General features: G+C 41.6%; 1 protein-coding gene across 6 annotated transcripts in view; it reads left to right on the forward strand.

Annotated features, from left to right (window-relative positions):
• Positions 1-13,609, forward strand: part of RBMS1 (RNA binding motif single stranded interacting protein 1) — a 158,506-nt gene that overhangs the window by 44,375 nt on the left and 100,522 nt on the right. Inside the window, exon 1 of one of the 6 annotated variants that reach the window (XM_067299134.1) lies at positions 11,595-11,954. The exons of 4 other annotated variants lie outside the window; for them this stretch is intronic. In XM_067299134.1, the coding sequence (XP_067155235.1) occupies positions 11,892-11,954 (63 nt within the window). In that variant the 5' untranslated portion in view covers positions 11,595-11,891. Of the gene's footprint in view, positions 1-11,594; positions 11,955-12,264; positions 12,582-13,609 lie in introns of those variants that run through there. One more of the 6 variants, XM_067299135.1, reaches the window with a different exon arrangement.

Genomic DNA, 13,609 nt, shown 5'->3' on the forward strand with positions numbered 1-13,609 from the left:
AGTGGCCGGTGTGGAGGTGAGAGGGAAGGCTGTGATGGGCATAGGCACCTCTTACATCAGCTCCGGTGCGGAAGGAGTACCAAAGTGCAACTACTGTCACAGCAAAGAAGGAGCTCACATCTACTCACTACTGCAGAGCGTACCCACCTTGCCAAATTGTATGTCTATTAGTTTGATCAACTACCAAATAATGTGAGTAGTACAGTAAATAGCATTAAGTACTATGCATCATCTGAAGCCTGGAGTTTCTCAACATGGAAAGGAATGGCTTTTTTTTTTTCCTTTTCCTTTTTCACTATATTTATTTTATGGTTTACAGCTCTTGCAAGGAGCAAGAAACAATCTAGTAGTCCAGCACAAACTAAGATCTGTAGGTAGGTAGCATAAAATAATTTCCATCGTGGAGCGAACTGCCTAACAGGCAATCAACACTGACAATCAAAAAGTAGCTGGTAGTTAATGAGTGGCAGATTACCCAGCAGTTTAACATTTTAACAAAGGACTTCTAGCACAGTTTTGAATTCAATTCTTGAATCTTATCAGACAGATGTAATAGAAAATCAGTAATTAGTTTCAATCAATTAAACTAACTGTAACTGAGGAATCTAAAATACAGACTGTAGATTATATGATGATGTATTATTTTAAATAGAAATGTTACGGTAATAATTTTTTAAACTAACATTTTGATAAATAAGCAAACTGTGCCATTTGTTTTGTTAAGAAAAAATGTCTACACTGGTGATGTTTTAGAGACTTAACTTGAAATTTTTAGGAAAATAAACAGATTTTTGTGGTAGCTTACAGTGACATTGTAAGACAGTTTGGCTGAATTTGTTGGTTTAGCCAATGCATAGCCCATCGAACATAGTTACCAAGGGATTATTTCAGCTTTCTTGCTTTTTCTTTGCACACTGGCCCAGTTCCTGCAAAATCATGTGCCTACATGATTTACTCACATGAGCCTTCATATTGTAGGAAAAAGGGTTTATTCTTTCTCAGGTTACTCAATGTGCACTAGATAAAATAAGCTAAAGTCCTAGTAATGTCAAAAAGTTAGTAGTTTTCCCATGTGTTAGCAACTGGTATTGAGAGCCTGCAGTTTGCCTGAAATTAGAAATACAACATAAGGATTTTTCTCTTCTCATACCTCTTTTCACTTCACTCATGTAGTTGATTTAAGAACACTCCTTTTCTCCAAGTAACATCACTGGATTGCTTATGTGGACGTAGTTATGCAAGTGCATATGTGTATGTGTGTATATCATTATGTTTATGCTTAAATGGTCTGAGGCAGTGTTAGGAACAACCCTTCTGTGGAATGGAATAACAGCTTCAGTGGAAATATAATGAAGAAGAGGATTAAAAGATGCAAACATTCAGGCATATTTAGATTTTTAACTTTCTTTTCATGTATTTTAAATGGAGTCTGTAATTCTTCCCTGCATTGTGAAACAGTGGGCTCTACTCATAAAACAACCTGAAATTTCTTGGATGTAAAATGTATTTTTTCACTTTGTGTAGAATGTGATTTATATAACATCTCAGCTGACATGATCTGACATGTTTTTATGAATTTCTTTGCAAGGCAAAAATGCCTCTAGTTGCAATTTATAATAATGAGACTGTCTACTGTAAAGTAACTGATTACAGTGAAGGTATAAGAAGCAAGCATGTTTGCCTTTCAAAGTCATTAACCTCTCCTAGCTTCTAGAGTACATAAGCCTGTGTTCTGCAGTAATGTTATCTGCAGGTATACAAAATCCATCTGTTTCTCCAAACATGATTTTGTGTGTGCCTTACCAAAGATAATTGGATGGTATTTTGGACTCGACTTCAGCCAATCAGGTTAAGTAATATGCCTGACAGATAACTCTGAAAAATACAACAAAACTCAATCTATAATTAGGTAAACAAATATTCATGTGAAATCTTTTCCATGATTTTTAGAATAGTGAAGGGTAAATTGTCTGTGTCTTAGGGTTGAAAGCAGTATTACGATAGTACCCAGTTGTCTTTATTGATGTACTACTGAATTACATTAGAGAAGAACTGGATCAGGTCCTGAAGCGGGAAGTTGCTTATTTGGTTGTTTTGGTGGATAGGTAACAGAAAGACCACTGCAAGGGTAAACCTTCACATAGATTCACGTTAAAATATTATAGAGAAAATAATCCAATTCTACTTCTCAGACTACTTCCTCCTAGTAGCTAGTCCTGGAAGGATCCTGCAATCATTTGTTGAAATCCTTTTTGTCTTAGAGCTCCATTCAGCCAGCACTGCTGGGAGTATTGCTCCACTAAACTCCATGGATGTACAGCTTTGCTCAGAAATAAGTGTAGCAAGTTGTACAGCTTGCACAGAAACATTGCGAATATCTTGTCCCCGGGGAGCTTAGTGAAAAATTCTTTTTGAAGATCCCAGAACTGAGAAAATCCTGGCTCTACAGAGCCTCCGACAGAAGCTGTCGTAGGGTAAGGCAGAGAAAGGAGTTGCCAAGGCAGTGAAGAACTTCAAAGAGTGTTCAAGCCAGGGGCCAAAGTTAACCAATTTTTGTGCTACCTGGACCAACTCACCCAACTCTATTGCACTGCATCTGCACAAAATGGCTGGGGTCTGCTTGTTCCAATAACCTATTTAAAAACTTCCCCACTTTTCTGGAATCTGACTGGAAACATGCGTTTGCAAAGTTGGTTGCCAGTGAGAAACGTTCTGGCTGCGGTTCCACGAGGTGGCCCTGGACAGCAGTGCCTCTTCCCACAGCAGCCTGCCTGCCTTCCCCACCTTGCCCTCTTTGGGCCGCCTTCTCCCGCTGCTTGCCTCGCGGAGGCTCCGATCTTGTTAGACACCTCGGTGACACTGTCGTGGCAGCAAAAAAAGTGGAAAGATTTCTATTGGGTTGGCGAGTTGAATCAGCAAGTAAAAGAACCGAAGGGTCAAGGAAAGGGCTTGAAACTGTGATGCTCTGAGCAGTTAGGGGAAAAGGAGCACAAGATTTCCTTCTTTTCAGCATCTCTGAGTAGTTAAATCCTATCTGTAGCTCATAAAAGCACAGCCTAAGAGTTCTGGGTGAGACCTGGGACCCGCTGGTAAAGCTCTTATTGACTATTTTAAGGCCAGGATTTTACTGCATGTTTTATCTTTGATTTATGTGCATTGACATCAGTGAACAGACCTGAGAAATATGGTTGCACAGGATGTGATAGATACTTTGAATACAACTTGAGAGAATTTGTTGAAAACAACTTTAAGAATCTATTTACTAAAATAAATATAAAACTTAATTATGATGCAATGAAATATTTTCCCACCATGATTTGTGCTCCTGCCAGCCCAAGATACTTAGCATAGAACAATTAGTAAACAACTCCATGAATTAGTCGCTGAAATAAATTGTTCCTAGCCATCTTGATTAATTTACTGATTACTGAACATAAATATGCAGATCATCACTGAATGTAAAATTACAGGAACTGAAATGATGGCACTAATGGTGAATGCTGCAAATACTGAACACAAATGGAAAATAGTCTTACTTGGGGGACAGCTATATAAAATGTATCTCAGAATAAAAACAAATCCTTTAAGGTAGTGACAAGTGCTAAAAATGCAATGTTAACTGCATTCATATTCTGGAAGGTGAAGGCACAGACTTTGGATAGCAATGAAGTTTGCTGCTACTTTAGCTCAGAAGAATGGTGATGGCTAAAAACTGTTTGCAGCTGACGGCTGTACAGTGGATGGGAAAATGGCTTTGGTGTCCTGCTCCTGTTTTCACATGTCTGTGATGCATCAACCATGTCTTGTACCTTCACCATAGTAGCAGGGAGGGAAGAGCAGTGTCAGCAGGAGGTTAAATTATTCTTCCATCCCCAAGAGTGGTCTCTGCAAGTCACAGAGTATCAGAAAGGAGCAGGAGACCTTTTACAGCAGATGCTAAATATCTTGCTAGTGGAGAACTTTTATTGTCATGACCACCAGGCGGATGACATTTATGAGCACTAAATATACACAGGAGGAGGAATTTTCTTATTCTGCATATGTCTGTTGATCATTTAGTTCTGTGTTATGTTGATGTGTAGCAGATACAAACCTAACATGTAATTTCAGAAGTTAGGGAGGGAGAGCATGCATTTTGAGGAAAACAAAAGTTGATAATTTCTATGGAAGAGTAAAAAACATAATGCTTGTCAGAGATCTAGACTACACCAGTGTACCTCAGGAACAAGTCTATCAAGGTTTATGTAGATAGTTTTATTTTAAAGATATTGAAAATGAGATAACATTCAGATGCGTTATTGAATATTTGCTTAACTTCTGCCACATGATCTCATTTCTTTCCTTCTTACTCTAAATTAGGTCATTATAATCAGATTGTGTATTATAAACAAATGTCTTTGTGTTTATATATGATTATAAAACAAACTCAGAGGGTAAGGGCTATAATTTTGAAACAGATAAAATTTATATGCCCCCTTGAAACCTATATGGAAATGAGTTTGTCACACTCCAACTGAGAGGATATAAATCACCACCACAGAACCAGTACAGGGTTGTCAGTGTACCCAGGGGAGTTTCAGCACTGTAAAGACATTTGCAGGTCAGAAATGAGGTTAATTGACAGGGATGTGTGTGAGGACAGAAAAAATTTGCACAGTGCTTGTCAGTAGGTACAGCTGTCATTTCTTTACTTGACCACTAGTATTTGTCAAATAAATACAACAGTACTTCATTCCAGGGAATGAGAAAGAAAAAAAAAAAAAGCAAAAAAAGCAAGAAGAGTCATCTTAGGACAACACGTTGTTGGGAAAGAGCCGTGTTTTCTGTTTTTTTCCAAGATATCAATACGAATACACCTACTACACACAACCTGCAATCTGGCTTGTCTCTCTTGCCAGTATAAAAACAATGACTTCTATCTGCAGCAGAGGTTTGCAGAGCAGCATTTGGTCTATTTATGCTTCAAGCATGTAGCTTCTGTGTGCGAGCCTGGTGTTGCATTAGTGACAATAACTCCATACTTTTTGGCATATCAGATTTTAAGTGACTTTTTCTGCTTTTTTCCTTTTTTCATAATGACCCATTTTGGACAAAGTGTGTGCTGCTATGACAGCCTGTTCCTCATTCTTCTGTTACAAAATCTGATGATAGTGCCTACAGAGCATGTTTCTTTCAAAGTTTGTCCCATTTTAAGGATGTGGAAGGAACAGGTAAGGGTCTTGAATTATTTTTTCCAGAAACACAGAGCACTGACAAATCCTACTGAAGCTATTTCACACTCTTAGGTACCAAGACAATGACACACAAAGGAATAAAATTTATATCTGGCTGATTTTCAGTCAAACCTTCTACTCTAACCACTGAGCAATGATTTATCTTTTCACTGTTGTTAACTGTTCTCAATCTTTAAACATATTTTAACTGTAGGAGTCTTTTCATTTCTTTTCTTTCTTATTTCTAAGATTCTAATAAAAAGGTAAAAAGGTAACCATTCAAGCCTGGCCCATACCCTGAAGAATCTCATTTTAAAAACCAATACATCACTGTGGATAGAAAGAGCCTCTTTTCTGTACGAACACCAGCAAATATAACCCTACTTTAGAACCATACTAATTCTGATGTTTAGGAAAAATATTTGTGTATTTGCAGATTTATCTTCATCTTTTATTAATACTGATATTCAAAATGTAAATATGTAATATATATATATATAAAAGCAAAAAGCTGCATAGAATCATTGACTGTTTCATAGAAAATATTTGGTAGATATTTTTCTCTTGCTTCCCCTACTGTTCCATAAATTTATTCCACATATAATGTAAAAAATACGCAGTCAAGAAAGTATATCAAAAAGTGAGCTCTTCTTAGTAACCTCACTTAAAGCATAAATACATTTTTATATAATGATGAACACTGTTAATAACAAAGCAGAAAAAACAATATACTTTGTCATATCAGACAGACTTTATTATTTTGTTTTACAATAATCTGGCAACTGTTTACAGAATTTTGATTGCTTTATAATTTCAAACAAATGTCTGGCAACATTATCAAACTAATGGCAGAATTCAGATCTTTTAGAGTCATTTTAGTTAATTCTATAAATCAAGATTGGATTTTGCCCTGTGTTGTAATTATCAAATATGAGCAGCTTCCCTAAATTCCTGTTACATAATAGCTCCTTACAGTAATTCTCTTTCATATTTATGCTTCCCAGACAAGGTATATTTAGGAAGGGAGTGTTTGTTTGACAGTGGAAATACTTCTATAAGGTAATATCTTGTCATGGCTTTCAAAGAATAAATAATGCATTCCATAATATAAAATGCTGGCATTGGCATTAACAATAGATTGTATTGCTCTCTATGTTCATATTCTTTACACTAGTAATCAGTGAAGGAATGAGAACAATTACTTATAATTGTGCAATTTATAAAGTGTGCTTACAAGAACATTTAAGGAAGCACAGAAGGAATGAACTGCAAGCTAAAATGAATAGGAGGAGTCCAAACATTTCCTGAGAGGCACCAGCCCAGTGGCCAAAGCGGAAGAGGCATTCATTCTCTGTGCACCAAACAGAGCAGCACTCCTTAGAGGACTGGTCTTTTTTTCACAGAGGACTGCTGGATTTAAGAAAGAAAAAAAGCCACAATAGAGGTGAAGGGAAAATCAGAGATTTAGGTCGGAGAATTCCCAGAGAGAATGAGCTGAGGGGTTCTAATCATAGGTTTTCAACAGAAATCTATGATAGTGACTCTGAATAGGTATCTTCTAATCAGTGATAAAACAGCATTTATTTTTTGTATTCTAATCTAGAATATAAGTAATTTGGTATCTTGTTACCAATATTTGAAACAGCACAGCTGGAGAAGATTGTTTATCTTCCCCTTTTGGTTCTGATTGTCATGAAGATTCTATTTTTATTATTGAATATATTCCTATGATTATTTTTATATTGTTAAGACTGTATTCTTAAACAACAGCTTCTCATTGTGTGTGTAATACCTAGTTCTTAGTAGAGCATATACTTCTGCAGAAGCCATTGTTTCTTTAGAATCTTCCTTTTTTGACTGAAGTTTTTATATAAAATGTACTTTGCATGCATTTCTCCTGACCTGTCCTTCTCATTCTTACTTAGCAAGAAACGGATCTTTCTTTCTGACTTTTTTTGTTCTTTTTTATGGGATGCATACTTAATTTGGAATATTTAAACAATAATAAAAACAATTAGTGAGGAGATTATTTATCTCTGAAGTAGCTTCCCTTGTAATGAAGTTTATTTTATTCCATCAATTGTTATCATAAATGCTTGTCTTGTTTTCTTTTTTCAGTTCATAATAGATGTGTTTAATGCTAAAATTAAAAAACTGCTTCTATAGCATCCTTAGCTTCCCATACCCCTTTATTAACACTTTCTGGGAAGTACTTAGTATCTCTCAAAGTTCAGCCTGCATACTGCTTCCTTAGCTTGTCTAGGGCATTTCAAAGTATTTTTACACTGTTGTGGCTCAGCCTCCTGCCTACTCTGTTTTGTATCTTTTCACATGTGACTGGGTTCAGTGAGCTGATGGATACTCAAGCAAATGAGCATGGTGGTGGAAAGCTGATAAGTCTTTTAAGTCCTGCCAAAGTGGGGAAATAAAGTGCCCACAACAAATCCTCCACTAATGGGTCTTCAGGAGGTCCCAAAGTGGCTCGCCTCACTTGTCCTGGCAAGAGAGAAGGGTTATAAGAAAATTCAGGACATTCAATGTAGACTCATAGGACTTTGCAACAAAAGTTGCCCTTTTAAAGCAGAACTCCAGGGTGGAGGGACCATCTGTCCTACAGAGACACAGAATGCCCTGAGGGGAGCTAACTGCACCAGTCAAGCTTTGAGAAAAATAAGGGAAATCATGGATTTGATTTAGAACAGGAATGGTAAAGCAGCAATTCAAATGTGTGGAACTGTTTGTAAAGTAATGGCTTAGTTTTACCCATCTACTATTTGTTAAGATTGACAAACCTTACTTGAAAGATTCTTGAGGACTTCCAGTTGTGTTGAGGTTTTCAGAGAAACTTTATTTCTGTATTTGCCCAGCCTGTCTGCAAACCTAAATTTCTAAACAGTACACAAAACAAAGAACGTGTAAGCACAGCATCATAGCTACAAAATGCACCAGGTCTGCTCATCAACTTTTCATTATTTCTGAATGAGCGACTCTGGGTAATTTAAAGAAGCTATGAACGTAATTTATATGGACAATTAACATAGATTTTGTTAGACCCTGTGGTCACCTGTTTCCCCCAGGAACAAAATGAATTGCTCATTTATAACTGTAACCAGCAAGATGCCTGCCTACCTGCAAGTCTGTTCAGACCTGCTATAACACAGTTAATATTAATGTCCTTGAAAATATGATTTAAATTATCACATCTGTATATGTTTCATAGATTAGGTGTTTCAATTTTGGATTTGCTAGCAGAGAAGACTGAGACTCTTATCTGCAAACAAGGCATGCTTCTTTCATCTCAGAAAATACGTATGGGAACTAGTTGTCAAAATCTTAAATTGATATATCACTGTCCCTCTATATACTGAAAAGCCCGGGGTATTATGTAGAGCCTTATCAACTTAAACACAGGGGGTTATGCAGAATATCACTTCACCTATGTTCTGGAGTAAAAAAAAAATAGAAGCTTTTTCATATGAGCATGAAATAATTCAGGTCAGAAGAGACCTCGGGAGTTCTCTAGCCCAACTTTCAGCTCAAAGTGGTGTCAGCTAAGAGATCAGATTGGGTTGCTCAGGGCTTTATGTAGTCTGGGCCTGAAGATGTCCCTGGGCGCAGGCTGCACAGCCCGCCTGTCCTGATGTCCAGCTGGAACCTCTCTCGTTTCAATTTATGTCTGCTGTCTCCTTTTCTCCAACCATGCACTGCTGTAAAGAGCCTGGCTCTGGCTTCTTGATAACCTCATTGTAGGTTTTGGAAGGCAGCTATTTCCCAATTTAAGTCAAAAATGGAGAAAGATTATTATAGCCATTTGAAAATGAACAAAAAGTTTCAATAGGTAGATTAGCACTTACGACAGGACATCAAGGCTTTCTTCCTAGAAAATATTGTAATGTATCTTCCTTAAACAAAAATTAATAAGCAGATACCTCAACTAGGGAAGGAGTGAGCACAATGATGGTGATCTGTGTTTACAGGATTATATTTGATGTTGTGTGTTTTTGTAATATGCTATAAAACGGAATAATGGTAACATGTCACGTACTGAATCCAACACAGGGAGATCCGCATCAGAATTGGAGAAAGCTGTGCTGCTTTGCAATATTTTTGAGTTCTGGGTATGACAGTGACTTAGAATAGACCCAGTCAAGCACACTGCGTTTACATCCCTTCAGCCTGTAACGTGGGGGGATGGGACAGGAAGAGGAGAAGGAAGGAAGCAAGGGATGAGTGACATTTTTTAAAAAGCTTTTCCCAGAGGGGGGAAAGTGAGGTCGTTCCACGCATCTCCAGTCAACAAACCCTCTTGCAGATGTAGCAGATTTAAGCTGTGTCACCCCTTTGTTGACCAGAATGCAGTACAGAAAGTATTGTTCATATTTTTCATTTGGCAACACGAATTTTAGCAGCAGAAATAGCCTTTTCCTGTTGCTGCTATACTGCTTCAAGACAGTATTTCTACACTGAATCTTGTTGCCTGTGGGTCCATAATAGGACTGGTGCACAGGTTGCCTACTGTAGTACACATCTCATCTAGGGAAGGCATGAGCACAGTTACATTTCTATCAAATTAAGCCACAGGTACACGAACCTATTAAACCAACATAATCTGATACTGCTGCCAAAACAAGCAGTCATGCCCACCTTCTTGCCCCTGCCTACTTTTGCTCCCATGCTACCTCCTCTGTGCTAGCACAAGCAGTAGCACAGCCACATGCTGAACCAGACAAAGGAAATGATCTGGAAGAAAATTAATCTGATCAGAGAAGAAAAAAAATAGTTTCACCCAGAATCAATTGCCTTGCCATTGCCTTTTTCCACAGCAACGTGAACTGATGTTGTCATAAGGTGTGTGCGTGAATCTACTGCCTTAAGCAGACAAGGGGATATGAATTTATCCTAGTTTTAAGCCTCTGTGCTAACTTAATGCCAGCTGTGGGAATACACACGATCTGTGATCCAGCATGAAGTTAAGAGTAGTACAGACGGATGATACCTGATCTGGCATTAAGTCTGCCAGTACAAACTTATTCTGTGAAACATTTTTCAATGACAGTGATCAGCACTTTGTATCATGTGACTGCAGTGCTTTTGATCCAGTACTAGCAGCCCTTAAACTTGTTTTATCAAATCATGGCCTAACTGAATGAGTTCCATTTCAGGACTTGAAAGAAAGAAAGAAAAAAAGACAGTTATGCAGAACGTAGTTCTGCCAAGTGGCAGCACTTTCTTACTATAGACTGTAGTCAGACGAGCTCTGATCTGCAATGGCTACGTATTAGGATATCAAAATATTTGGTGATCATTTATAGTCGAGTGTAACTGAAGATTATGAGGACTTTGTAAATACTGGCATTGTCAGAGCAATTGCAGAACGCTACTCAGCCTTTCGGTATTGAACTACCTGGCAATTTCTTGTTTCTTCCCGGCTGTTTCCCACTGTCATTTTGTGTGTGTGAGGTTAGGGCCACATTGTGATGAGAATGAGGAAGAAAAAACCAAAAGGTGCTTGATGATGCATGTCAATACCAGAAGGTCTCTTGCAGTGTCACCAATCAGAGACTCAGTAGACTTGACAGAAGTATAATTGTGCACCTCTGGAAAGCTAGATTGCTGGTATCACAGAGGATTTAATATAAACAACGCAGAGTAATAGTGAGTGAATTTGGAAGATGTCTTCCGCAAGCTTGCCTCTTTCTGTCTCCCGCCCTCATTGCCTAATAGCTGAGGTTGCCTAGGCACCCAAACTTTGCGAAGAAAATCAGAATTTTCCTCTGCTTCCAAAATACTGGCTTGGAGCACTAATGAAGGCCTTGAACGGATGATTCCCCCTCCCCCCAAACTGCATTCCCATCTCCAGCAAAGAAATCTAGGGGTTAAAAACTATCATTCCTGTTACGTCCAAAGCAGCCGGTCCAGCAGCTGAAGGGGCACAGTGAGCCCCAGCCCAAACCCGCGGCGCTGCGAAGCGCTCTGCACCGCATCCCACCGCCGGGAAAACTCTTACTCGCTCTCGGCAAAACTCTTACGCGCTTCGGGGGGGAAAAACCGCTCGACCCGTTGGCCCTGACTCCCCCGCGGAGCCCCCTCTGCGGAGCGCCCGCCCTGGGAGGAAGCCCCGCGGCGGAATGCGCGGCACGCGGCGGGGTCGGGCGCAAGTTGCGCCCGACCCCGCCGCGTGCCGCGCATTCCGCCGCGCCCCCAGGCGCAACCATTGCGCGCCGCGGGGGCGCGTCCCGCGCCGCGCCCCGCGCAGCGTCGCGGCCCCGCGCAGCGCCGCCGCCGCCGCCGCCCGCGCAGCCCGGGGGCGGGGGCAGGCGCCGTGCCCGCTCCGCGCGCCCCGCTGCGGCTCGGCGCTCGCTCGCTCGCTCGCTCGCTCCCTCCTCCTGGGCGGTGGTTGAGGCCGCCGGGAGGTGGGATCGGCCGGGGAAGCCGCCGCCGCCGCCGGTCAATGAGCGCCCGTTGATGGCCGGCTGGGCGGCTGCGGCGGGCTAGGGTCGGCGGCGCGGAGCAGCGCGGAGCGGCGCGGAGCGGCGCGGGGGCCGGGGCGGCGGGGAGCGCCGCAGGCGGCGGGGAGGCACGGAGGCGGGGAGCGCCCTGCAGCCCCGCCGCGCCGCAGCCCGGCGGCCGCCGAAGTTGCTCCCCATCCCGAGGGGGAGCCGGGGATCAGGCGGGGCGATGATCTTCCCCAGCAGCAACAGCAGCGCCGCGGGCAGCAGCCGGACCCCGTATAGGAAGCAGGTAAGAGCAGCAGGGCTTTGCCGTGCGTCCCCCCCGCCTTTTCTTTCTTTCCTTTTTTTTCGAAGGGGTTGGGGGAGGAGTGGGGAGAGGGGTGGCGACTTGCCGGAGTTGTGACTCGCGGTCCGCCGAGGATCAGCTGGTTGCTTCTCAAGGGCCGGGATTTGCAAAAAGCAACTCTTTCCCCCAAGCCTCCTGCGGAAAACTGCGCGGTGACCTTGCCGCGGAGCCCGGCGAGAGGCGGGCGGGCGGGCGGCCTCCCTCCCTCCCTCCCTCCGCCGGGTGACCTTAGCGGCCGGGCGGCACATTGCGTGCGGCCGCGCAGGGCCCGGCGGCTGCCGGCCCTGCTGAGCTCGGCAACAAGTTAAAAAAGCCCTGGTGTTGCAACACGGGCTGCAAAGCGAAACTTCGGGCTGCGTGTTTTTCGCTTCGTGTGAAATGACAAAAAGGACCAAGGCGCGCTCTTTTTTTCGAGCAACCCTCCAAAAATCTTCCGCCCCAGCCGAGCCTCAGACTTTCCCCTTCTCTCCCCCTTGAAATACACAAGGGAAACCCTGTGACATTTTATGGGCAGACAGATCACTCTGATAAGCTCGAAGCACTCGCATCTATGGAACTGTGCTGAAAGAGGTATTATTTTTTCTTTGTTTAACCGCTGAAAATAAAATAGTGGAAATAGTTGGCCTGCAACCTTGTTGGGCCACTCTCTCTCTGGCTGCACTTTTACTTATTTCCCTGAAAACATTGGTGTTGATGTTGAAATATTTACTGCAAAACAGGTTATTTTTCATTCGGTCTTTGATTTGAAGAAATCTCACGTTTTAAAGTTCAGCAGAAAATGTTCGCTGTGTTTGTGTAGGAAAGGGTAAATGGAGTAGAGGTCACTGACAAGATCCTTGCTTGACAAAGCACCAAAAATACTCTGGCAGTTTGTTTTTTGTTTTTGTTTTTTCTCCCAGGTGAAGAAAAATCCTTCTGTGCCTACTGCTCTTAGCAGTTGAAACAAATAATTTGACGTATTTTATTAACAATACCAGAGGAATTGTCTTTTTTTGCTTGGGGTCAGAATTCATTAAGGGCAGAAATTGCAGATCATATCTCATTAACATGCATAGGGACTTTAATAAAGGGTTTCGTGAAATTATGTTTAAATGGGCTTCACAATTCTGAACTCCTGGTGTGTTGTTCTGACCGATTATGATTCGTGTTACTAACCTGTGCCACAGTGAGAGTTAGATGGTTATATTTTCTTGAAGTTTAAGCTCTGTCTTAAAAAATTTCTGTTTCCTTTCTCCTCCTCCCCCATTTTTTAGAAGCATCTTTTTGATAAAAATCGCTTTATATTATCTCAGTAACACTCTGCAGATGCTGCCTAACAGTGTACGGAGTTATCTGTCTATCTGGTACTTGAAGTGTTCAAGTCCATACATAATAAAACATGCTTATTGTGTGTGCCGGTTTTGGTTTGTTTTTAATAAATGCCCTGGCTACACCCACGCTGCTGATCTTGTCTGGTGCCTCTGCATACTTTGTACATGAAGCCAATTTCTTAGATACTATTTTCTGACTCTACCTGCGAGGCCCATCAGCGCCGGCAGCTCAGGGCCTGGCGGCGGCGCGGGGAGCCCAGGGCGAGGCCTCTCGCTGCCAGGGCTGTG

The sequence above is a fragment of the Apteryx mantelli genome, chromosome 6, assembly GCF_036417845.1.
Source record: "Apteryx mantelli isolate bAptMan1 chromosome 6, bAptMan1.hap1, whole genome shotgun sequence".
In the NCBI taxonomy this organism is placed as follows: Eukaryota; Metazoa; Chordata; class Aves; order Apterygiformes; family Apterygidae; genus Apteryx; species Apteryx mantelli.